The following is a 25,741-nucleotide window of genomic DNA, read 5'->3' as shown; positions in this document are numbered from 1 at the left end:
GGGCTAGACCTAGCTGAGATGGCAGGATCCGTTCACCGCGTGGCACCTGTGGGACGTGCGCGGTGCTTGTGTGCTCAGGCGGAGGTCTGAGGCTGGTACCTGTCTTCCTGTATGGCTCTTGTTAACACACACTTCATTAGTTATGGCTGGTGAGGTCAGCTTGTTCTGGTGCTCCTCCCCCTGCCTCCAAGGGCCTGGATGACAGGCAGGCCGCCATGCCTGCCTGGCTTTCATGTGGGCACTCAATCCAGAGCCATCGCCCCAACATTCTTTGTGACTACCTAACCCACATCACAGTGGCCTAGACCTCGGCCAGCAGTGCCTACAGTGGATCAGTTACACATCCACAGAGATGGACACAAAGCAAGTTGCTGCCCCTTTATTGGTGACCCGGGCAAGTTTAAGGAGAACAACATCAAAGCACACAAACCGAATCCATGCCATCACCCCAACCAGGAGAGTCGGGTCTCGGCTCTCCTCCCGCAGAAGAAACCAGCGAGACTTCTTCACACCCGTTACTTTCCAAGTTAACGAACTAATAAGCAAAGATTTCCCTTGAACTACAAGTACAATGTACATGTACATGATTTTGGAATAATTTAATATTTTAACCTCAAGATACAACTATATTCTAAGACCATTATTTTAAAGGAACGGATCCTTACAAGACCAAAATAACCCACATAGCATGAGATTGGTTTAGCCTTTCCCTTTCTTCTTCTTTCAACAAATGCACACCGCAATGTGTCAGTAGCAAGGCCGACACCATGGATATGAGATCTGTGATTGGTAGGCACCAACCACACCTAGACCCCGGGGACCAATCAGACGGTGGGTTGGTGCATTCTACTTAAATCGTCAGGTGACATCACAACACGCTGGGGTGCAGCCTCACAACTGTCCATTAGGCTTCTTTTTTCTTGATGATCAGAGGTCCCACGTTGTCTCCAGTCTCTTCGTTGTGTTTTATGTGAGCCCCATCGCAGAATGGGAACTGGGAAGAGAGAAAGAAAGACTGAGTGATCTATGCCTACTGCCTGATGATAATTATCACAGAGGTGCACTGAGGGCTGAATCCCAGGTTCTGTGCAGGAAGGCACTCTGCCCACAGTTATGCCCATGGCTCTGTTTGCAAGAGTTCAAGCTTATTGTACGAAAACCAATCTGTAGTCAGGTGTGGTGGCACACACCTGCAATGCCAACAAATGGAGAATCAAGAGTTAAAGGCCACAGTGTTTGGGATGTCCCCATTCCAGTTGTTCAGGACCCACATGAAGGCCAAGATGCACATCTGTTATGTATGAGGATGTAAAGTAAATAAGAAAGAAAAAAAAAAAGAAAAAGAAAAGAAAAGTTAAAGGCCAGCCTAGGCTGCATGAAATCCTGTTTCAAAAAATAAGAAAAAAATAAATTTGCTTACTTTCCACCTCCCTCAACCCCCCCCCCCCCCGGTATTTTCCCTTTAATGTGGTTCATGGAGACATTTTCTTCTGGAAGTAAGATTTCCAATGTCCGTTCATCTTTACAAATTCCACAACATAGGCAGAGGAGGATAAACTAATCTATGCCAGTGTTTTCCAGAGCAACATCTGCAGGACACAGGCTTGCCTTTGCTGTGCTAATAAAACAAACCAGGGAGCCCCGAGTCAGGGCACGCTTTGTCAAAAAAACGATTTTTATTTTATGTGTATGCCTACTTTGCCTCCATGCATGCCAGTGCACCACGTGTGTGCAATGTCCACAAAGGCCAGAAGAGGGCGTCAGATTCCTAGAACTGGAGTTACACACAGTTGTGAGCAGCTCACAATATTGGACACTGGACGGCACGGCATTCCTGGTCTTAACTATGAAGTCGAGGGGCACTGCTAGGGCAGCTGGTGGACTCCTCACACAGTTTAACAGGCGTTTAGAGCACTGGCTTGTGTCCGTTCTTGATTCCTCCTGAGATGCTGAGATCTCAGCTCTAACCAAGTCCGTATTTACTTTAAGGGACAAGTCAATGCAAGGCCGTTCCCTCCCTCCTGTCTCTGCGACTCATTTCCCGTCTCCTCTCATGGAGAGAAGCTCATACTTGTGGCGTTTGTCTTTCAGCAACACAGGCTTCTCCGACTTGGACGCAGAGTCTTAATTCCTGTTGAAATGGCAGCAAAGGTCAGGGGCTAATTTCTTAATCCGAGGGTGTCTCCATCACCACTCACCCACTCACCTGGCTGTGCGGGGAGGCCGGCTCAGCACCAGGTCCTGCCCCTGTCCTTCCCTTCCCACTCAGTTGCTCTCTTCACTTCTCCCCCACGCCTGGCCCATCTCCAGACTCTGTGCTGTCCAGGGGCAGAATATTGAGATTTCATCTCGGATTCCTTTTATTTTTTTAAGATTTATTTATTTATTATATGTAAGTACACTGCTGTCTTCAGACACCCCAGAAGAGGGCGTCTGATCTCATTACAGATGGTTGTGAGCCACCATGTGGTTGCTGGGATTTGAACTCAGGACCTTCAGAAGAGCAGTCAGTGCTCTTAACCACTGAGCCATCTCACCAGCCCCTCATCTCTGACTCTTATCGAGTCTGCCTGGACTCCCCAGTCCCGCTGGCTTCTGCTGCCACCGTGTCCCCTACATGAGGGCCACTGCTGCTGCACATCTCCTCTCAACTGCTGCCTCAAACACACCTGCAACTCAACGCCTCAGCCAGGCCGTGGAAACATCAGCTTTCCGAGCAGAGTTGCTTGTTTCTGCTGAGGGCCTGGCTCCCTTTAGACCACACACTTAGACGCTGTAGTTTCTGCCCTAGTCTCCCTGATTCGTCACTGTCAGGGCGGGGAGATGTCAGCCTTAAGTTAAATGTGTGCTGTTCTCCCAGAGGGCCTGGGTTTGGTTCCCAGTATCCACGTCAGGCGCTTCAAAACTGTACAACTCTAGCTGCAGGGGCACGGATCCTCACATGCGTACATATAATTAATCAGAGTAAGTCTTTAAAAGTCACTGTTTCCTACTGGTCCTCTTCTTTTCTCTCCATTTCCACAGCCAGCATCCTACTGTGTCATAACGTCTGAAAGACCCACACCCCGAACGAACCACAAGGCAAAGCTCTCGTCCCGATTCTCCTCACGTCTCATCCCTGGCGGGCCTGAGTCCTCATCCACCCCTTTCCTCATGTCTGCTTACTTGCACATTTTGAGACCGCGTTCCTAGGACTTGCATACGCTTGTGCATGTGTCTCCATTTCCCAGAGGCAGCCTACCTCTCAGAAACTTCAGCCCACGGCATAAGCACTTCCATTTACCAAAGCTGCCCCGGAACAGCACAGACTGGGCTCCCTGAGGTTTGCATGTGAGCACTTTAGCTACTAGATGTGCTTCCTGAAATACACTTCCTAGGGACAGGGATGGGGATGAGGGAGGGCGGAGCGGAGCAGGACAAGGCACTGGGGTCCACAGGGTATTAAAGCTGCAAGGGGAACACTTAGGGCTTAGAGACGGGACCAGGAAGAGGTGACGGAGGACAGTGTGGTGCAACAACAGAATACGATGACAACACAGAGTTGTGGCCCAGAAGTCCACTTCTCAGTGTGCTAACTACAAACTAAACTGTGTTCCCTCCCTCCCCACAGGGCTGCAGAGAGGGCTCAGCAGGCATGTGTGTGTGTGTGTGTGTGCGCGCACGCATTGCTCCTGGAGAAGAGCAGAGTTGGAATTCTAGCCCCCCTGCTTTACTCCCCCCACTCATAGTGGGCATCTTCTAAAACTCAAGCCCCAGGGAATGTGATGCCTCTGGCTGCTGCAGGCACTTGCACTCAGGTGAACAACACACACACACTATTAAAATTTTTTAAATTAAAAAATAATGAAACACTCCCTATACACACTTCCCACGAGGCCTGAGATAGCCTTTCATGTTTATGACCCATGATCCATGACAGTCTCCACCATACTGCAATTTCAGAAAACGGGATTTAATGAAAATCTATCTTTCTTTCTCTCTTTAGACCAAGAGATCAGACTCATGGCTTCTGGCAAGCTGGCCGCCACTGCCTGTACTCGCCGCTCACACGCCCCAGCCCCTGAAGCTTTGGAAACCTGTTTTCCACGAGTGTGAACAGCAGCACACTCAGGGTTAACACTGGGACTCTCTGGACACCCCACACTCTGATGTCACCCAGCACATCACCCTGTCAACATGTTTAGAAAGAGGGTCCCGGCGTCCACGTCTCGAGCCTGCAGGTGTCACGAGCAACCCTTCAATACGGCCAGGTATTCAGTTAGAGGAACTGCAGTGACAAGAGTGCCTGGGGTCCTTAGACTGGGACATCTGAGCCGGGGGAGGTGCCTGCTGCACACCTATAGCCCGCACTCAGGAGCCATGGCAGGAAGGCTGCACCAGTGCAGGGCCAGCCTGGCTAAAGAGTGACCCTGTGGGCTCCCAGGCTACACAGCCAGAGCCTGTCTGTCTCTCACTGGGCCCAGGCTGCAGACTTTCCTCCTGAGATCCCCTTGGGGAAGGAATCCCAAGAGTCAGTCAAAGAACAAGATGGTTACTCGGTTTAACCCTGCGAGGGTGTGATGTGTGTGCACTTCCTGGCAGCTGTGCATTTTAGAGATGGTGAGTCTAAGGTCAGCCTGAGCTACCTGGCAAGAAGGAGGGTTTTCTACCAGCTGTATGTGGCGTCCCACTGGTGTGGCTCTTACCTTTTTAGACCTCCAGCATCGGCAGTACACGGCCTTATCCCCCAGGTCCTCCATGTCGAAGGCGTGAACCACCTTCGGGTTGTCCTTCTGGATCTGAAGATTCACCATGGCTTTGGTGCGGTTCTCTTTCGCGTAGAACTTTTTGTAGGCCAGGTAACCGAGGGCGGCTGTGCCAGCAGCAAAGGTCACGGCCGCTATCCACTCAACTGCAACAGGCAAGGGAAACAGACTGCTCGTGAACCCCGACACGCGTGCGATGCTTAAAACCACACACCTCATCTATGTGTAGGTTGCGTGTGCCCACAGCACACACGCTGAGGTCAGAGGGCAACTTCTGGGAGCTGGTTGTCCCCCACATCACATGGGCCCTGGGAGTCTAACTCAGGTGTCCAGCCTTGGTGGCAAGCACCTTTGCCTGCTGAGCCATCCTGCCAGACTGATAAAGATTTCAGTGTTAATAAACGAACCCAACACAGTGGGTTTCCACGGCTCTGACCAATGCAGATGTGTTTTTACTGCTGAGTGGACAGCTAAGTTCATATAAAAAAGGGAAAAACCAAACAAAGATTGTTTTTCCTTCCCTAAGACAGAAAAGGGACAGCAAGGCTTGGTCATCTTTGATGAATCTCACATGTTTGTCAACCTTTTCAGTAGCATGTGCACCTGCAAGGGCCAATTGCTTAAAGAAGGAAACAGAATCTGAAAAATAAGGCCGAGGTTATAAAGAAAACAAAGATCAAGAGGTGAGATCATGAGCAGAATGAGTTTATTTAATTTACCAAAACCCAATGCAACTCTCCATCAACACAAAGAGGATCAGATCTAGACAAGACAAAGAAAGGTCTGTAGCCTCCCCATCACCGAGCAGCCCCAGGATCTGCCTGGCAGGGCTGGCCCTAGGTCTGAAGTCATTCAAAGGCCAGGATGGATCTGTAAATTGCCTTCTCTCTAAAATATAGAGCCGACGACAATAGTCTCACATGAAACAGTAAATTCCATATTCCTAATTTCTTTCTAGGTTTCCAAAACTTCATTTTAAGCAAAACACTACTAATTGTCTGACGAGAATAAGAAACTGTTGGACTAACAGGCCGTGCATTTACTCCTTGTGTACCCTAAGACTCCTTAGAAACCCAGGTGCTTAGTGACCACCCTGGTTCCAGGCAGAAGCCAAGGTCTGTGTGATCTGGTTGGCCTCAGCCTTAGAGGAGACTTGTCTGGTCCCAGCATGGAGAGGAGGATGTCAAACAGGGTCTGGATAAACACACTGGACTGCTTCCTAGCCTTCCTCAGTGTTTGAAATAAGCCTCCAGACTATCAAGTAAAGTCCTGAAGAGATAAGTACAAAACCACGTTTTATCGTCAAACCCAGCCCCAAGGCCACAGGGGACCCCGGGATGCTTCCATGGGCTCCTGAGTCAAACTCCTCACAGGTGGGATGGAGCTAATGATGCCTACCCAAGCCAAAACTGGAGCCCGTCCTAGCTGCCCACACTAACCCAGCTCAGCCCTGCCGTTACTCTATAGCTCACACCCAGCGTTGCTCATGGGCACACTCTAAGGACCATAGACTCTATGTGCAGCTACAGTTGAATTTTTCTCCTCAAAGAAATTTAGATTGTTTCCCACCCCAGGTCATTTCCATTTCTTCCAGCGGTGACACTGAAAATAAATATTAACTAGTGTTGTGTTGTTCCCAGGTACCATGTGACCAGGGTCACTTGACAGCTTCAAACCTTTCACCTCAACAGGAATATTTCTCATTTTATAGTACTGGGAACCGACCCAAGGCTTCGACTATGTTAGACACATGCTTTGCCTCTATATAATATCCCCAGCCCATCAGGATGGCTTTGTACCTATGCATTTTGTGTAAATGTATCCTGAAGTCAATGCTTGCGCTCAGCTGTAATTTACGGTGATCTGTCTGACTTCTAGCCTGCCTTTTCAACGAATAACACAGGAAGCAGCTAGATCCAATGGGAAGTCACTGACAACTTAGGATGGAAGAGTTTGAGGCCAGCCTTAGACAATGGGTCTCAAAAGATGAAAACCTCAACTTTACAGCATCTGCTGACACTGTCATACAAGCTCCAAAAGCAGCTACAACAACTCCTCCTAAATTAAGAGAACAGTTCCTTGAATGCTGTGATCTTAGGGTTCTCCCCCCACCCAGGAACTTATTTTGCAGGTAAATGATTAATTACCCCACCCCTGCTGCCCATTTGCTGGAATGGAGCCCAGCCTCTGCCTCCTGAGCAAGTCCTTTCTGTTTTAACTATCCCTACAAACTTCAAATGCCCCGAGATTCATAGAACAAGAGGCTGGTATTAATTTGCTTTGAGGTATTAAATCCATTTTCTCTTCTCATATTACCACATTTAATATATAGGGTGATATTATAAAACAAATCCCCAAAATCAGCTTTTACCTTCTCCAGATTTTTTTGACCAGGGAAGAAATGACAGAGGAAGTGAGGAAGCGATACAGGAGACACAGGAGGTGCACACCCTGGGCACACACAGGCTCTGTGACCAAACACCTGGCAAGGGCACCGGTCACCCTGATGAGGGTCCGACAGTAGTGCCAATGTGCCAGAGAAACAGAGCTGCTTCAGTTCCAAGTGTGTGCTTTAGCCTCACAGAGCTACAGGTCTTGGTGTGTGTGTGTGTGTGTGTGTTCTAGTCTTCTAATTTTTCTTTCTAAAATTCTAATTTTCTAATCTCACCAGGGACAAACTGCTAGTTTCCAGAAGGAAGAAAGCTGTTTCTATTTTTATCATTCCATTGCTAGGGCCTCCATCCATTTTTTTTTTCCAGGCAAAAAGCAGCAAACACCCCTGGCTACTCTGGGGCAAACATGAAAAAGGGAAAAAAGGATAGATAAAAAATAATTCAAAAGCCAGCCCATAGGAGAGAGAACCAGAGAGTAAACAGCCAGTGCGTGGTGGGTCTAGTCTCTTCAGGCTGGGAGCATTTGTCCCACTGCTAGCCTGTGGTCTGGCAGCTATGCTCCCTGTGGGGCCAGCCTCTTCAGGTCAGGAACACTCACAGTAGGGTTCGCCTTAGACTCACAACTGTCAGAGACTAGCCAGGGCTCCTGTGAGGAGGCTGTTATTGGCTTTTCTATTGGTTCCTTTCAGAAAGTAGGGTCAGACACTCCCCTACTGTGAGCACCCTCCTGCCTCCAGGGCCATCTTCTTCCCTTTCCTATAATATGGTTCTCAAGGGTGGGTTTTTCACACAGAGCCATCACACCTGTTTTCTTCTACAGAAACACCACTAAAGGCAGTGCAGAGCCCGGTGACAGGCGACCATGCTCTCTGCTTCCTTAGGCCGCCTTGGGCCTGCGTCATAGCCTCTGCGTTCTCTTGGAACTGCTCCCAAGCCCACAGCCCTCTGGATAACGGGTCCCTTGGGTCTACTTTATTGTGAGGGTTACTTTGCTTTGACTTAGAAACCTCACCCTTCACTAGTTTCTGCCCAAGGGACCTTCACCTACCCATCACTACCAACTGCCACAGAACCGGAATGTGCATGTGTCGGCAGAGGGGGAGGGGCACCAGGCTTTCCTCCTCCAAGGTTTGGTGGCACCAGTGGCGGTCACTGTTGAGGGAGCGATATGCAGTGATGAGTGACCAATTCGCCTTCATTTTCACCTGTCCCTTCTATGGCCCTAGTGCTCTATACCAAACAGTTCCTTCCAGACTTCCATAACATTTACTTTCTCAGACTAAGAAAACAAACAACACAGCATGGGGTACCTCAGGTACCCCAGGCTCCCACAGGGATGCACTGGGTTACTCTTCCCCATCCAGAAACCATCCACCACAGACAACAGCTTACTGTAGCAACAGCTCCAAATCCCTGGCCTCAGTACCTGCTTACTAGTTTCTTGGTGGGACCTGTACATTTTTTCTCAGGAAAAAAAAATCCATTAAATAACTTTCCAAGACTCAAAATATGTACTGAATGAATATTCTGTGATACAACGAACTGGAAAAATATAAAGGAGTCTAAAGAAAACAAGGATATAAACAACGTATGAACGGGCTGGCTGGCATTGGTGATGTGTCTGCGATGACCAGGGTTTGGAACAAACAAGAAAGCACACACAAACACATAAATCCTCCTTACGACCTGTGGACAAGGCCAGGTAGGAAAATGCTACAAGAGAAGGCAGGGCAGGGTAGCCACTGAGACATGGGCTTCGGGCTGGAGAGATGACTTAGCAGACACCAGGTGCCTGCCGCCAAGTTTGCCTCCTTGAGTTGGATCCCTGACCTGCATCGTGGGAGGAGAGATAACACCCATAAGTTGTCCTCTGACCTCCACCTAGGTGCTGTGAACCACATCCCCTAAACTCATACAAAAGAAGTGATTTATTAAACAAGAATTTCCATCTAAGAGGCTGGTGGGATAGCTCAGTGATTATAGAGATTATAGACCCTTGCTGGGAAAGCCAGACGACCTGAATTCTTCACAACTGAAGAGCTGACTCCACAAGGCTGTCCCAGACCTCTGCTCGGCAGCATGCACACCTCCCTCCACATCACGGGCACAGGCATGCATGCATGCATGAACACACACACACACACACACACACACACACACACACACACACCTGGGGGAGGCAGGCAGCGAACACAAATACAGCACTTGATGTGCAATGCTAGCCCTGGGGCTGGATTTCCAGAACCCGCTAAGGCTGGGGAGGCACGGTGACTGCCTGTAACCCCAGCATTTGGGAACCAGAGACAGGGATCCCCCGGAGCAAGCAGCTTAGCTAGACGCCAGAATCAATGAGCTCAGACCCCATCTCAATAAAGTGGAGAGTTGTAAAGGCAGGCGTGTGTACCACACACCTGTGAGTGAATGTGGACGAAAACATGCACACACAAAAGAACTGGTTTAGAGGATTCAAAAGGTGTCTCCGTTGGTAAGGTGCTTGTCCCGGAAACAGGAAGAACCACGTTCAGTAACCAGCACCCATGGAAAAATGCTGAGTGCAAAATAGGCACTGAGGTGTGTGTGTGTGTGTGAGTGTGTGTGTGTGTGTGTGTGTGTGTGAGAGAGAGAGAGAGAGAGAGAGAGAGAGAGAGATTGATTTTTTTTCTGGGGTAAGCCAGGCATCTGACTTCAGTGAGTCCTAGGCTAGTGGCTCAGAAAAAGGTGAATGATATTTGAGGAATGTCATGAGGTTGACCTCTGTTAGTGTGACCATACGTGAGCATGCATGCTCATGTGCGCGCGCACGCGCACACACACACACACACACACACACACACACACACACACACAAGGTGGGGGTAGGATATTTGCTATAGCTGCCTTCTTCGTTTTACAGGTAAAGGTGACTTTTGGTTAACTTTTAGCTGCACAGAGTGGAGCTTCTTTTAAAACAAGTAGTCGGGTGCAGCAGCTCACACATTTAACTCAGCACTGGGAGACAGAGTCAGGCAGACCTCTGTGAGTTTGAGGCCAGCCTACTCTACATAGAAAGTTCCAGCCCAGACAGGGGTTAGCTCAAAGAAATAAAAGAACAAAACCAATAATAATAATAATAATAATAATAATAATACCGAAGCACTGGCAAGAGCCCCAGGAAGTAACAGACAGTGCTGTTCAGGGGAAGCTTTAGTCAGCCTTGTGGAAACGGAAGGATAAGAGAGATGACAGCTGACTCTGGGAGGTGCAGGTGTTAAGAGTGAGTTCAGAAAGGCCATCTATTGGGCAAGAATCATGAGACTGCATACGTGGGCAGCAAAGGCTACTTCCCAGCAACCACCATGAGCTCACTGGTATGTGCCCAAACCAGCCCATGCTGACCATGGGAAGGGTCTCTTCTGTATTGCCCCTCTCAAAACTCCAGTCCTGGTCTGGCGCTCACTTATTAATAACCACTGTCCCTCTGCACCCCAGGCTCTCCCTCCCCAATATAAAGAATTCTGGAAATACATTCTTTCTCTCCTTAATTTTTTTTTTCTTGAGACTGTCAAGTTACATAACCCAAGCTGGCCTCCAACTCTTGATTCCCCAGCCTCAGCCTCCAGAGGGCTGGGATAGCAGGTGTTTGCAACCACACCTGGCTGTAAGTCAATACTTTAGCTTTCAACTAAATACCAGTAGGAATGCAACTCTGGGAGTCTTGGGGGTGGTTCAATTGGCACACTGCTTGCTTTGTTGGCACAAAGCACTGAGTTCAATCCCCAGCCCCAGATAAAATGGGAGTGATACAGCATGCCTATAATCCCAGCACCCAAGAGGCAGGGGCAGGATCATCGGTAGTTCAGAGTGATCACCTGCTGTACAGCATTTGAAAAGTCGCCTGGGCTGCTAGAGGCTCCTTGTAAGAAAGGTAAATAAACAAACCACAGCAGTTTTACAAGACACAAGAGGCAAACATTAAAAGGTATATTGCAGGGGCTGGAGAGACGGCTCAGTACTTATGAACACAGGATGCTTTTCCTGAGGACCAGGGTTCCTCCATCCCAGCATCCATGTCTAAGGCCAGTTCCAGGATTACTCAGACACCCCCCTTCTGGACTTTGTGGGCACTTCATGCATATGACACACCAACATAAAAGCAGGCAGAACTCCCATATACACAAAGGTAAGTAAATCTTTAAAAACAAGGTTGGGGGGGGTGTATTTACAAAGCATTCTATAGTCCAACTCTAAGTGGCTGGTAGAAGAGACTTGTAAAGCCTTTGGGACTCTCCCTGTGGTCTTCATAATGATCTCTTATGCTTTTCATATAAACAAAAAAGTTACCAAGCACAACAAAGGTGAGTACTTCAAGTTGAAGCCAACTGGGGGCTTCACCAAGAAGTTTCATATTCCTTAGATAATAAAAGACTAATAATGAGCAGCCACTTTAAGGCAAACTAAACCCTTACCTTTTGGCTGCAGGAAAGATTAGCCTGCAAATCATGACTAGTTCTTGGGGCTCCCTCCTTCCATCTTCAACAGCTCATTATCTAAATCAGGACCTAGTGTCTACTTACGAAATATGATCCCAGATTTCAAACAAAAACACATTTCGCAAATCTTTTGCCCAACCTCACCCACGTACAACAGTGTTCCTACAAAATTAAGACAACTGCACCACAAGTCACGTGAGCACTTTATTTTATGCAACAGTCTTATTGCCAAGAACATTGTTTTTCCAGGTGCAATAGCAGGCCTATAGGTTCAGCACTGCAGAGGTTGATACCAGAGGATTTCAAGGCTAGCCTGGGCTATAAAGATCATGTCTCAAAAAGACAAAACAAACAGATTTTTAAAAGCCACAGAAAAAATTTAAACTCACCAAAGCGGATGCATTTAAAGGCGTCCCCAGATGGCTAGCCTTTAAAATAAAGTTTGCAGCGGGGCGGTGGTGGCACACACCTATAATCCCAGTACTCTGGGAGGCAGAGGCAGGCGGATTTCTGAGTTCGAGGCCAGCCTGGTCTACAGAGTGAGTTCCTGGACAGCCCGGGCTATACAGAGAAACCCTATCTTGAAAAGAAAACAAACAAAAAAACTAAATCTAAATAAATAAATAAATAAGTTTGTAGAGAGTTATCTTTTTGTCTTTAGTATTGTAAAACTATTTGCATGGGCTTTAGCATAATTAATGGCTCTGTGGGAAAAGGTGCCTGCCCTCAAGTTTGATGACCTGGGTTTGATCCCTGGGACTCACAGGGTGGAAGAGAATCTGCTCCTACAAAATATCCAGGGGTGGGAATCAGCTCCTACAAGTTATCCATTCACTTCCACAACAAGCCACAGCACCAGGTACAGACACACTCACACAAATAAATGCCAAAAAATGAAAAAGGTGTTCTCCCTATCTGCCCAATCAGTTTCGTCAACATTAAGCAGAACTTTCAAGTGTATAGAATCAACCTAACTACTACAAAATTAAGGTCCCACTTCCCTGCTCAGTCACTCTGTGGGCAACCAGGCTAGAGGGGCACAGTTCACCCCCCAAACACCCCATCCTTCCAGACACCCTGACATCGGGGACTGGTCCCCTTAGGGATGGTTACAGAACCGAGCAGTATAGATGATCCCTGTTTGCTGAGTGAATCAGTGGGGATCATTGCAATTTATTTTTTTACTTTTACTCAACTAAAGGTCAGAAGTAACCAAACCCTGGGGTGTGGCGTTTGATATCACGGCAGTCAGTCACGTATATCGCACAGGTTGTGAACAATTTTAACAGTTGATTACCAGGGACTTTACACCAGCTAAGTTTCACAAATTCAATTCTAGTCAGATTTCTACAAACTTGTTTTCGACGCTAGGGGAATAGGCTATTTTTTTTAGTGGTTTCTCAGACCACTGTCACCAGCGGCCGGATGCAAAGTACGAAAGAAACTTGGGAATTGAAGACCTCCGATTGGGTTTCTTTACCCAGAATTACCAAGCCAGCAAAACATCTACGACGTGACCAGTGCCCGATGTCAGGGTGTCAGGAAGCGCAGGAGTGTTTTGGGGTGGACTGCGCCCCGCTAGCCTGGTTGCTCACTGCGTGGCTGGCCGGGGAAGTGGTCCAGGGCCGGGATGTCGGGCCGCACCAGCAGCCGGCGAGCGCCCCGCAGGCCTGCGCCTGCCCTTGTGATGGTCAAGGTGAAAGTCCCGAAAAGGGTGGCGGGGACCGGCCGAGGGCGGCTCACCTCGCACAGCTGAGTCGGAGCTGAGGCCCATGGCGCGGGCAGCAGGAAGGCCGTGGCAGGACCGCGCGAGCGAGCGCTGGGGACCGCGGAGACCTGAGCAAGCCGCGACCTCGGGGCCCACTCACAGCCACTGCGCAGGCGCCGCGGCAAGCTGGGAGCGCGTGTGCCGGCGCGCCGGTAGAGTCGCGCATGCGCAGCTGGCCCAACCCGGCAGACCGGTGAGGATTTGACAACCGCGGGATAGCCTTGGGCGCCTAGGCGGTGACTGCATCTGCGCCGCCGCGGCGAGCCTATCCCGGCCGGGTTTTACGGGTGGTCCCCCCCCTTGAGAGCGTCTCAGGTGACACAGGACAAGTACCTGACGGACTGTCGCCTGATGGCCTGCCGATCCTTTGACTTTTGGTAATAAGTAACACAAGGTGTGGCCAGCTAGGCTGTGGGTTTTGCAAATCTGGCCAGCTCCACTGTGGGACCCGCAAAGACAGAGTTTGCTATAGGATGCCAGTGCAGGCACACCGGCATCGGATGGAGCTGTGTCTAGAGCCTCTGCTAGCCATATTGGGCCTCCATCCCTTCTGCCTCTGACCCTGCCACTCGTGCACCCAGAGAGTCCCAGAAAGACGAAAACAAAAACAACTTGCTCGGGCTGGCCGCAGGCGAAGCAGCTCAGCGGCTCTCTGCTTGCACAACGGTACAGTGTTTGCCCAACATGCACAATGCTCTGCCTTCAATTCCCAGCATTGCCATGAATAAATAAACATAAGTAGATTGTCCACTTAGAAAAAAAAAAAACGATTTAGAAGGCTGCAGAGGCTTAGATGCCTAGGACCAGCCTCTGCATGGAGAGGGGTTCTGAGAGATGGGGTGTCTGGGAGCGGCGAAAACAAACGACTTGAAGCCAAATCATGGGTCCAAGCTGGCGGCCTTGGCTCTGCTAAGGCCCAAGATTGCCCGTCCTCCCTCCCTCCCTCCCTCTATCTGTCTCTGTCTCTGTGTGTGTGTGTTCTGCTCTAATCTAGACAGATTTTCTTCCTATTTTACAAACTTCTGATTGAGATAGCTTTCTCTAGTAAAAATTCTAAAAGCTATCAGAAAGCTTCTATAAAAAATAATTGATCTTACAACCAAGTCAGAAATCCTCTCAAGAAAATATTCTTTTTTTAAAATTTTTTTGATTTGTTTATTATGTGAGTACATTGTAGCTGTCTTCAGACGCCAGAAGAGGGCAGCAGATCTTATTACAGATGGTTGTAAGCCACCACGTGGTGGCTGGAAATTGAACTCAGGACCTCTGGAAGAGTAGTAGTCAGTGTGCCCTTAACTGCTGAGCCACCTCTCCAGCTTCTGAGAAACTATTATTAAGTTTATTATGTATTTTTAAGGTTTATTTATTTATGTATATACGTACACTAAAGCTGTACAGATGGCTATGAGCCATCATGTGGTTGCTGGGATTTGAACTCAGGCCTCTGGAAGAGCAGTCGGTGCTCTTACCCACTGAGACATCTCTCCAGCCCCTAAAAAACTATTCTTGGCTGTCCTGGAATTCACTCTGTAGACCTGGCTGGTCTCGAACTCAGAAATCCTCCTGCCTCTGCCTCCCAAGTGCTGGGATTAAAGGCGTGTGCCACCACTGCCCTGCACCCAAGAAACTATTCTTGAAGAGCTATTTTCACTCTCGAGATCTCCAGACAACTCAGCTCTCACTAGAGGAAATTCTAAAGAACTGCTGTTGCTTCTGCTAGCTCATCTCATGCAGACCAAAAGTTCATTGTTTTAAAAAATAATTTACCTCTCAATTCAGTTATTTATTCCGTGTTTCCTTTGATTACCCTGTGAATCAGCATCCCCTGACCCCACCCCTTGGTTCTTAGGAAACAGCAAGCACCCATTTTCTTTTAATGTTGCAAAAGAATTCAGAGATCTGCCTGAGTCTGTTACTCACAGATGCTAAACTAACTGGGTAGGATAATGTCCTAAAAAGTCCATTTCTACCTGGGCCTAGATTTGCTGTGTCCCAGGCTGACCTTGAACTTAGGAATCTGCCTGCCTTTGTATCTTTCTGACAAGCTGGTTCATTAGCGCAGCTGCCTCTGCTCCTTTGGATTCGTGAAGCCCCTCATAATTCATATTGCATCCTTATATCTTCACATAGTTGAGAGATTATATATTTTTGAATTCACGTATTTAAAGTTCTTTCCCATAGGCAAAAGGGCTGCCCTGAAGGTGCCAGGTTTACAATTTTGCGGAGACATTAACCACACCTTTGCCTCCTGGACTCATGCTGTCTCAGATTATCATGGACTCATTAACATTAGGAGAGAGGATAGTCCCTGAAGGGATGTGAAAATATGTACATTATTACACAAACAAGCCTTACGCCCACAGAAGACACTGGGCACTTGCCAGGCTGGGCTTAGCAACTCCTAGAGGCTCATACCGGGGCCCTGTACCAGGAGCAGGAACCGTGTTCCTCAGTTCCCACCAGAGCTTGGCACTATAGAGATTAAAAGCAATAAATCTTTTGCATAGGACCCAAGTTTGATTCCCAGAGTCCTCATCGGTGTGCCCACAAAATGCCTGTTACTCCAGTTCCAAGAAACCCAACTCTTCTGGCTTCCCTGAGCACAATGAACAATCTTAGAAAAAAAAATGAATTAAGATGACTGTCAATGTCTAACATAAAAACTTGTCATGAGTACTTTGAGGTAGTGGTCGGGCTGGGTGCCAAATGGAAGGTGTGGGAAGAGACATCTTCACTCGGGATGATGCTCCAGTCTCTTTGATCTGATCTGGCAGGGCAGGACGTTGTGGGAGGTCTGCCCATAACCAGTTACCTCTCTGGGTTGCCCTGCTGCAGGACTCCTAGGCCGAATGCGCTTTTCACATCGGCATCCCGGACGCTAGTTTGCTCCCTGGAAGTTCTGAGATGCTTGCTGGGGATGATGCAAGCATTGGGCATTGAGACAAGAGTCCTAACCTGCGGCCTCTGAGCATGCTCAGTGCGGGTCAGCAGCGGGCGCGGGCTCGGACTCTAGACCAGTTTGGTGCTTGCTGGTCTACCTTCTGGACGTGCTCGGTGGAAGGGGGTGAACAGGTCTGGTCGGGTAGCTTCTGCGCATGATCCGTGTGGAGCTGGCCGGGAGCCAGTAGCGTAGCCTCTGGGCATGCTCAGCACCGCTGGGCCGGATCCCGGCGAGTAGCTGTTGCGCATGCTCAGAGTGGTGCTCGCCCGGCCGGAGCGCGCAGGGGGCGGGCAGAGGCGGGGCCGCGGCGCCCTTATCCCGGGCGCGGGCGGCCGGGGTTCAGAGTGCGGGCTGCGGAGCGGGCAGCGCGGTCTCGGCATGGGTCCGCGCGCTGGGCCTGCGCTGGCGATGCCGCCCGGTCCTCCCTGACGTCTGACGCCGACTGTCGCCGCCCCGATGGCCGCCGAGTCCCCAGCGCTGTGCCTGCGGCCGCCGGGAAACACCGGAGACAGCCCGCCGGTGCCGCGCCTGCTCGGAGGCTGCGTGCCGCTGTCGCATCAGGTGGCTGGCCACATGTACGGCAAGGACAAAGTGGGTGAGTGCGACCTCGGGTCCCCTTCCCCAGTCCTCGCTGTGCTCTGTCCCGGCAGTCCCCGGCCTCCGCCGTGCACTGCTCCGGCAGTCCCCGGCCTCGGCTGTCCCCAGCCTTGGTGGTGCACTGGGCTTAGCCGTCGCCACCCCTACAGTCACTGGTCTCTAACTCTCCCCACCCCGGCAGTCTCAGGCCTCCGGATCACTGTCTCAGCTGTCCCCAGCTCTTCTGTCCCCACCCTGGCGGTCCCTGGCCTCCCATCCCGGTCACAGCTGTCCACAGCTCTTCTGTCCCCTACACGGCAGTCCCCGGTCCCAGGTGTCCCGCAGCCTAGAGTCCTCGGCTCCGCTGTCCCGAGTGTCCCCTGTGCCCGGGGGTAGGAAGCCCGGCGCCCCCAGGAGCAGCCACTGGCTCCTAGTGGCGCGGAGAGGCGTGCCTCTTCGCCCCAGGGAAGGCGAGTGTTGATTGGAGAAAGCGTTGTTAGTAAAAATAAGGAACTTGGTTTTCTTTTCTGGACCGGGAAGTAAATTCTCCCCGGAGCTCAAGATCTGTTTATTACCAGGAATAGTAATTGCTAGAGGGACCCAAACGCTTAAGATGGTAACCCATCGCTGGAGGGAGAGAAAAAACAAACTGCTATATGTTTTTAAACTTGCCTCGGCTCATCCAGGATCACTCCCGTCCCTTGAGGAGGATTCTCCCGGCGTCTTTGATTGCGCTGGGAGGCGTGGTTCGGCGGTGCAGATCCTTGCCTCCTGGGTAGGCTACACACCCGGTTGTTACACAGAACAGTACACATATAAAATGTGCATTCTTTCCGTATTCATTTTTATAGACTGTTCCCTGGTATTTGTCATGTGCTCTGTGAATTCAATATTCGTAGAACCGAGCAGGTTCTACAACAGGGCAGAGACTGTAATTCAACCTGCTGCTCACAAGAGTATGGGCACAGTGGTCATGCGAAGTCTAGGATGAACTTGGGACTCTGGTGGATATCTGACCCGGAACAACCGTTACAGATGGTTTGCATTTTGCTGACAAAGTGATTCAGGTTTAGGCTGGTAAGGTAATACATTTATATCTTTTCTTTCTTCAGTGGTGTAGCGGATTGATTCTAAGACTTTAGGCAGACTAGGTAAGAGCATTACCACTGACCTACATTCTCCAGGGCTTCATCTTTTTCTTTTAAGACAGGGCACCCTAAGTACCACTTGGAACTCACTATAGCCTAGGCAGGTCTTGAACTTTGGATCCTCCTGAGTGACTGATGGTGCAAGCATGAGCCGGCTAAGGTTAGTGCATTTTAAGACAAGCCTGGTTAAGCGTCACACTGACACAGTGTCCCAGAACCAAACCAACACCCACTGTATATTGTGCTTGTGGGAAGCACACAGACTGGAACCCAGCTGCGATCAGGAAATGTTGAAAGACTACGTCAGAGTTAGGAAACTGCACTCTCGAGGTTCTTGGCTAAGATATTTCCTCCTGCGCATCATATCTGGAGTCTGCTTGACCTGTAACAATGGGATTCCTCCAATCTAAAGTGATTGTTTCCCTAGAGGTCCTGGAGACTACGTAAAGAACAGACCCAAATAGAGACCATTTGTGATTGGCACCTGGGACGAGCTTACGATGCTAGCTGGCGACCGGTTTAGAGTCACTCGTGATTGATTACAGAGTGACTTTAACCTGCATCACAAACAAACAGCACCAAAAGAGCTAAGTTCTCACCTAAACTGCCTGACTGAAAGAACAATGGAGCCAGGCAGTCCCAGCACTTTGGAGGCAGAGGCGGTGGGTGCCTGAGTTCGAGACCAGCCTGCTCTACAGAGTGAGTTCCAGGACAGCCAGAGAGAAACCCTGTCTCGAAAAACCAAAATGGTAATAATAATAATAATAATAATAATAATAATGATGATGATAATAAGTGAGATTTCAGAGAAAGTAGTCCCCAATTTTACTATTAAATTATTTTTTTTTCAATTTCACTAGATTCTTTTGACTGAGAGAACAAATTCTTCATGTCGTACCAGCAGCCTGATGTTTGTTTGTTCCTCTGGATTCTCAGATATTTACAGTGTGGACAGCACGAGTCATCTTCCCTACTCATAGATAGTGAGGTAGTCAGCAGTTCAAAGTTCAGCTCTTTTTATTATTGTCCCTCCCTTGTTGCAGATGGGTCACATTGCTTAAAGCAGGGTTCTCAGCCTTCCCAGTGCTGTGATCCTCATTACAGTTCCGCATGTTGTGGTGACGCCCACCCCCCACCATAGAACTGCTTTCATTGCTACTTCTTAACTGTCTATAACTTGGCTACCATTGTGAATCGTAAATATCCACGTTTTCCTATGGTCTTAGGTGACTCCTGTGAAAAAGGGTCTTTCTATCCCCAAAGGGGTCATGACCCACAAGTTGAGGAGAACCACTGTTTAGATCCTACTCCGCACTGCCAAGGGTCCACCACCACCTTAGTCCTCAGTAAGCTGTGGAACACATCCTGGAGGTTGTATTTATTATCATTTTTAACTGCACTTACTCACTGTGTAACGGAGGTTTTCATTTCAGGATTAATCTTGTCTCAAGGACAGGAAAAGAAATCATGGCACCCCTTACTGTGGTGGCCCTAGGGTCAATAACTGCCAACTGCATTCGCAGTGCCCTTGGGCCATTGTTTTGGGGTACTTTACACGCTGACAGCATTCTGAACCTTCCCTCAGACACTATAGTAGCACATACTGGTTTCTTTTTGATCTGGGCTGCATCTTGTAGTTAAACCATGTTCATTTATGTATCGATGCTTCTTGACCTGGGATGGGACAGTAAGCCTCATCTCACACACGTACACACCACACACACACACACACACACACACACAGCCGCCTGTGTGAGCTTCTGCCTTTGAACAGTCAGAAATGACTGAATGCTCCAGTCAGACACGTACACCCTGAGTCGCATCCTGTGGAACCTTCAAGAAGCCAGACCAGAAAGCATTTCATAAAGTGTGTGACGGGCGCTCTTCAGTGTCAGCAACACTGGAGAGAAAGACCGAGGCTTTGTCACAAGCTAAAGCAGAGAAGACGTAAGTAATGGAAGGCTGCTGGTAAGGATGGAGGATGCTGTCCTGAGGAATATGGGTGGGAAGAGCGTTCAGTCTTTGGAACGGAGTGCACATATCAGACTTTGCTTACCCGTTCCTCTCTGACTAGACGTGCTTGTTTGTGCTTGCCATGCAGAAGATGCCTTAGGAAGTTCCTGGACATCATAGCGCCTCTTGCTAATCAGACCACCAAAATGCAAATCGCTGTATCAATTTAAATCCCTGGTATTCTCAGATGCTTGTGTACAATCTTTTTTTCCCCCGTTCCTGTATTTTATCACATGCCAGTGGCTTCACTGAAAAGCCCTTAACATTTTAAACAAGTGGCTCAAAGCAGGAATTTGCGCCTTGGGTATGCAGAAATGTGGTCTGTGGGGGAAGGTTTGAGCTGACACCTGCGGTAGGCAGCCTCACGCTATTTCACGGCGCTGGGCTGTTCCGTGTGTAGTGGAGAGCAGGGAGGAGACACAGGAACAGCAGAGGGAAGGAGCCTCGTACCCGGCTGTTCTCAACTGCTCGCACGTGACTTTTTTCCTCCCTGAACTTTCTGTAAGTAGGTTGCATATGTCCTGCCATTTATATAGTGACACTTCTGTGTAGATTTCCTAAGAAAATCTGTACTCTCTCCTGTAGCCAGAGTGTATTTATGCCTTGTGGGGATTTAAGCGCTGAGGCTCTGTAGTGATAATCTCAGCCTCATTTAGTCTTATTTGAATAATTTTTTTTTTTTTTTGTTCCCGCCCGTGTTCCTCAGGACAGCATCCGTCATCCTTACCAGCAGCCTTCCATTACTTACGTCTTCTCTGCTTTAGCTTGTGACAAAGCCTCGGTCTTTCTCTCCAGTGTTGCTGACAGTGAAGAGCGCCCGTCACACACTTTATAAAATGCTTTCTGGTCTGGCTTCACGAAGGTCCCACAGGATGCGACTCAGGGTGTACGTGTGTGACTGGAGCGTAGTACTCATCTGGAGACCCACAGTGGCTGTCTGACCTTTATTAGTGGTTTCTTTTGGTCAGCTGGTTCGAGTATGGTCCGACTTTTCACTGTGCAGTTAGTATCTTCCCCCCAGAATGAGTAAGCTATCTGTCCGAGAGACGTGAAGGTCCTGTGAGTGTGTGGATCATCGCTGGCCCTCACCACTAGATTTTGACTTACATTGATGATTCTTGTCTGAAGCAAACGGTTGTGAAATTAGGATTTTCTCCTTAATTCTGCACCGCCATTAACAATCAGGTTTCTAAGAAGTTGCCCCTCTTTACCCCTGCACATGCGCATCCTTATTTATGAACATTTGGGATTCATGTCTGACCTGACCACAGAGATGGTTTTTCCTTTGTCAGTGGGACTTCCTTTCTGTTCCAAGTTATTGTAGAATAAGGGCATTACCCCTCCTCGGCTGGAGAACCGGCCTTTTGTGCAAGGAACCCTGCTCCCTTTAGCGGCAAACGCTGTTTCTGTTTAACCTTTTACTTCAGTTCCTCGATTTAACTCAGGGCCACAGAATCACTTCCCTGACTGACCGAGGAAATAACCCCAGGATGAAGACCTGGGTGTCAGGGATGTTGATATTGGGGTGTCACTGCTGGCAAGCCCTTTGTAGCTGCAGCTGATAGTGTGTAGATATTTTAGAAGTCACAACTGCACAGCTACAGTTTCATCCCAACCTGAGACCTTCTTTTAGAACTTCGCCTTTCTCTTCCACAGTGAGAATCCTGGCTTCCGGCATTCTCGCTCTATTTCTCCTGTGACGTAGTCATATCATTTTTAGAATTTCTATACTAAAATTCAGCAGAAAACAAGCCTACAATACAGAGCTCAGAGTCAAGTCTTCTTTTATTTTACAATTAATTTATTGTATTTACGTGTATATGTGCCTGTGTGAGTTTAGACCTGCCACAATTGGGCGGTGCCTGTGGAAGTCAGAGGACATCAGCCCCCTGAAATTGGAGTTACAGGTGATTGCCAGCCACCCGATGTAGGTGCTAGGAACTGAACCTGGGTACTCTGCAAAGCAGTAAATGCATCATCTCTCCAGACCTGTGGTCAGGCTACCTATACAGAGAGAGATTATGAAATTAGAAGCTGTTCAGAATTTCTTTTTGGGGGAGGTTACTTTTTTTTTTCTCTCCCCTCCCATTCATAGCCCCATTTATTTGAATCTAGTTGAAAGAAAGTGTCAGGTCTGGTCAGAGGCAGAAGCAGGTAGATCTCTGTGAGTTGGAGGCCAGCCTGGTCTACAGAATGAGTTCCAGGACAGCCAGGGCTACACAGAGAAACCCTGTCTCGAAAAAGACAAAAAACAAAACAAAACAAACAAAAACAACAAAAACCATACCTTTTTTCCTCCTGTGCCTGGCATAAAGTATGGTAATGCCATAGATACCTTTCCACAGGTGGCTCACACCATCACTTTAAAAAAAAAATCAACATCTTGTCTGTCAGCGCACAGCTTTTCTTCCTAGCCCTCTGTGCCCAGGGCGTGTGTGGACCACAGTTTATTCAGCAAGTGTCTCGGGTCTGCCCTGCCCTACCCCACCGCTCAGTGCTGGCTAGTTGGCATCAGGATAATTGAATAACCATCCCTTCTCTTTGAGGCTTGTCTTGACGGTTTCTGACCCTTAGTGGCCCTCTGTAGATTTCCAGTCAGTCACGTTCTGTGAGAGACCCAAGGAAGTCTTGCTCAGCAGAGCTTTTTCGTTCCACAGTTACCCTTCCTCTCCTTCCCTAGAGTCTGCCAGGGAGTGGGAAGGGAGCAGTCATACACAGAAGCCACTAGGCTTCCCTCATGCTGCTCTCAATTGTTCTGACGTTTAGGCGCATTTTTTGGGGAGAGGAAGACTTTCAAATATATAAAACATAGCCAGAATGGCAGTGAACCAACCATGTCCAGTCGCTAAGCTGACCCCGTGACTGTAGATGGTGGTTTGCAGGACTGTTTCAGAGTAAGTTCTCTTGTGACCTTTTGTTCTAATAATTGTGTGTCTCCTAAAAAAATGACCTTTTTTTTTTTTTTTTTTTTTTTGCCTACTTAGGATAAAACAATGAAATTCAGAATACAGTTTGGCATTTACCATCTTTGCAATCAGACCCAACGTCAAATATGGTTTAAATGTGGGGCTGAGGTAGCAGCCCCCAGTGTTGTGAGACTTTCCGGTTACTGTTACTTCTTCGAGCACTGAGTAGCCCACGCGGGTTATCACGGTGTCAGTATTTTGTCCTTTGGAGCAGGGTTTTTTTTAAGTGAATTTTTATTTTTAAAACTGAACCTAGAATCTTGTGAACTAAGCATATCCTCTGCTATGGAGTTACACGTCCAAATCTCCTTACGTTTTTAGCCATGAATATATTTTACTTACTTATGTGCATATGTGTATGAGAGAGAGGTGTGCACATGCTCACATGTGTGGCAGTCTGAGGTTTCTACTGCGTGCCTTTGTCCGTATTGCCTCCATCTTATTCCCTCCCCTGTGGGTGTAAATAGAGTTATTTAAAGGGCACATTGGAGGGCACCTCACGCCTATTTAGCAAAGCCTCATCAGTGGCTTCCCTACGAGGGCTGTGGCCTCCTCGGTCTGAGCTAACAGTCTCAGAAGTCAATTCCCTTCCACCCACTAAGAAAAGTGGTTGGTTACTCCCAGACTTGGCACGCATTGTTACACTATAGCAGCCACAATATGGGTAATATCTGCTGACGGAGGCTGAGGTGTCCATCCTGGAGAGGAAGGCTTGAGAAGTGTGTCCGCAATGCCCACTGCTGGAGAGGTGTAGCCTTCAGTGAAGCGTGAGCTTGGCAATTCTCTGTGGATGCTTACGACATCTTAAGAGAGTAAAGGGGTAAATAACACTCAAATATCCCTCCACCATTGAGTCTGAGTGCTGGTGACAATTCTTCGTAGCAACCTGCATAGCACCTGTGCTATTGCGGGCCACCAGCAGAGTGGAAGTTTCTAACCCTGTCTACCTTGACTACTGTGTCCTGCAACGAGGGCGTATGTTTTCTTCGGCCGTTGGATCTTACAGTCTAGTTCTCTCCGCCTTATTTGTGGAGGCCAGGTCTCTCATTGAACAAGGAACGTGGGCTAGACTAGTTGGCTAGCAAACCCCAAGGATCCTTGTTTTGGGCTCCCCAGGGCGGGGACTATAGGCGTCCTTGCCAGGGTTTTATGTGGGCCCCCGGGGAACGCAGAGCCTCATGATTACCTAGGAAGCATTTTGCCAACTGAGTCATCTTGACCTACTTTCTCTTATTTGTATGTATGTGGTGTATGTGCATCTATGCCTGCATGTTCATGTTTGTACATGCGTGCACGTGTGTGTGTGTGTGTGTGTGTGTGTGTGTGTGTGTACATAGATCTGTGTGGTACAGGCATGTGGAGACCCAGAGTTGACATCAGTTGTGTTTTTCTATTGCTCCCCACTATATTTGTCAACAGAGGGACTCATGGTGGACCCGGAGCTCACTGGCCCTGCTTGGGCCTAGCCAGTGCTCCCAGGCATCTGTTGGTTCTGCCGCCCAGGAGGAGCCACCCTGCTTTCTTGGCTGTATGTGAGTTCAGGGCATCAAAACATGGGGCCTCACATGCGTGATAAGTGCTTCATCCTCCGAGCCATCTCCTCTTTATTTGTTTTTTAAAATTTATTTATTTATTTATTGAAGTGGACTCTTAATGTAGGCCAGCCTGGCCCCGTAGCTGTACAGCCTGGCATGGATCCCACTGTGTAGTTGAGGATGAATTGATTCTCCTGCCTTGGTTTCCCAAGTTCGGGATTATAGGTGCACACTACTACACCAGATAGCCCCAACCTGGCTGCAACAGCTCAGTTGTGAGATTGTCACATACCTTTTATACAGTTGGGCTGATTGTTTCATTACAGTCAGGTTCAGGGTCAGATTGTACAGCGTTGCCTGAGAGTTCGTGTCATCTCAGACTACAAGGCACAGGTTAGCTAAGTGCCAGCTGTCGTTATTTCCAGCATGGAGTTACACCATTTTTTTGCCATTGTAATTAAGTAACTTGGGAGGAATATTCGAGTGTTATTTACCCCTTTACTCTTTTAATGTCGTAAGCATCCATGGAGAATTGCCAAGCTCACGGATCACTGGAGGCTACACCGGAAGTGTCCACCAGCAGTGGGCATTGTGCACACGCTTGTCCAGCCTTCTTCTCTAGGAGGGACTAGGACGCCTGCCTCAGCCTCCGTCAGCGGATATTACCCATATTGTGGCTGCTGCATTTAATCATGCCCCAAATGCCATTCTCCTAAATTTGGACAGAGGCAGCTCCCGGAGGCTTTGGCTCCTGTGTCTTTTTGACATTTCCTGTTTTTTTTCCCCTCTTGAAGTGTCTTCTCCGTTTCTGACATAAAACATTGATGCGAGGTTGTTTTGAATCTTCCTCATTCCCGGCCCGGAACTGGAAGGAACTGCCTGTGTCCTTTAAAGCAGAGTGACGTTTCGAATCTGCATACCAGGTGTGTGGTTCTGCGTGTCCTTTGAGCAGACACCCTCCATGCATCGGGGTCACGTGTGTTTACCAGTGTGCATGTGCGGGCATGCTTGCACGCCCTGGAGACTTCAGGCAGGGCGCCGCATGTGCACTGGCTGGAGCGGCCTCTCCCCGGGCCTGAGCCCAGGCCTGTTATTTTGAGCTCAGCACCTGAGGGCTTCGTCTTCCATCTCAGTGAGGGCTCCATCTTCTCAAAGAAATTATTATGTTTACTTACTTTGAAATCCTA

The 25,741-nt window shown here is 48.7% G+C and overlaps 2 protein-coding genes across 3 annotated transcripts in view; one reads left to right on the top strand and one right to left on the bottom strand.

Moving 5' to 3' along the window:
- Positions 1 to 364: 364 nt before the first annotated feature.
- Cisd1 (CDGSH iron sulfur domain 1) lies at positions 365 to 13,496 on the bottom strand. The gene is made up of 3 exons (XM_052164081.1): positions 13,351 to 13,496; positions 4,686 to 4,891; positions 365 to 994 (listed from the first exon to the last, which is right to left on the bottom strand). Exons 1-3 carry the CDS (start codon positions 13,379 to 13,381, stop codon positions 905 to 907), a joined length of 327 nt encoding a protein of 108 aa, XP_052020041.1. The 5' UTR covers positions 13,382 to 13,496; the 3' UTR covers positions 365 to 904.
- Positions 13,497 to 16,606: 3,110 nt separating this feature from the next.
- Ipmk (inositol polyphosphate multikinase) overlaps positions 16,607 to 25,741 on the top strand; it is a 37,872-nt gene continuing 28,737 nt past the window's right edge. The window contains exon 1 of one of the 2 annotated variants that reach the window (XM_052163578.1): positions 16,607 to 16,911. In XM_052163578.1, coding sequence (XP_052019538.1) covers positions 16,773 to 16,911 — 139 coding nt within the window. In that variant the 5' untranslated portion in view covers positions 16,607 to 16,772. The remainder of the gene's footprint in view (positions 16,912 to 25,741) is intronic. The other variant, XM_052163579.1, reaches the window with a different exon arrangement.

Source organism: Apodemus sylvaticus, chromosome 19 (assembly GCF_947179515.1).
Source record: "Apodemus sylvaticus chromosome 19, mApoSyl1.1, whole genome shotgun sequence".
Taxonomy (NCBI): Eukaryota; Metazoa; Chordata; class Mammalia; order Rodentia; family Muridae; genus Apodemus; species Apodemus sylvaticus.
Note: the sequence above shows the minus strand (reverse complement) of the source record. Positions and strands in the feature narration are given on the sequence as shown.

Excerpts from the sequence above, each read along its gene's own strand:
- Cisd1 (XM_052164081.1), bottom strand. The coding sequence starts at position 13,381 with ATGGGCCTCAGCTCCGACTCAGCTGTGCGAG. Across the intron at positions 4,892-13,350 it reads CTCCGACTCAGCTGTGCGAG|TTGAGTGGATAGCGGCCGTG; the intron begins GTGAGCCGCCCT and ends TGCCTGTTGCAG. Across the intron at positions 995-4,685 it reads GATGCTGGAGGTCTAAAAAG|TTCCCATTCTGCGATGGGGC; the intron begins GTAAGAGCCACA and ends CTCTCTTCCCAG.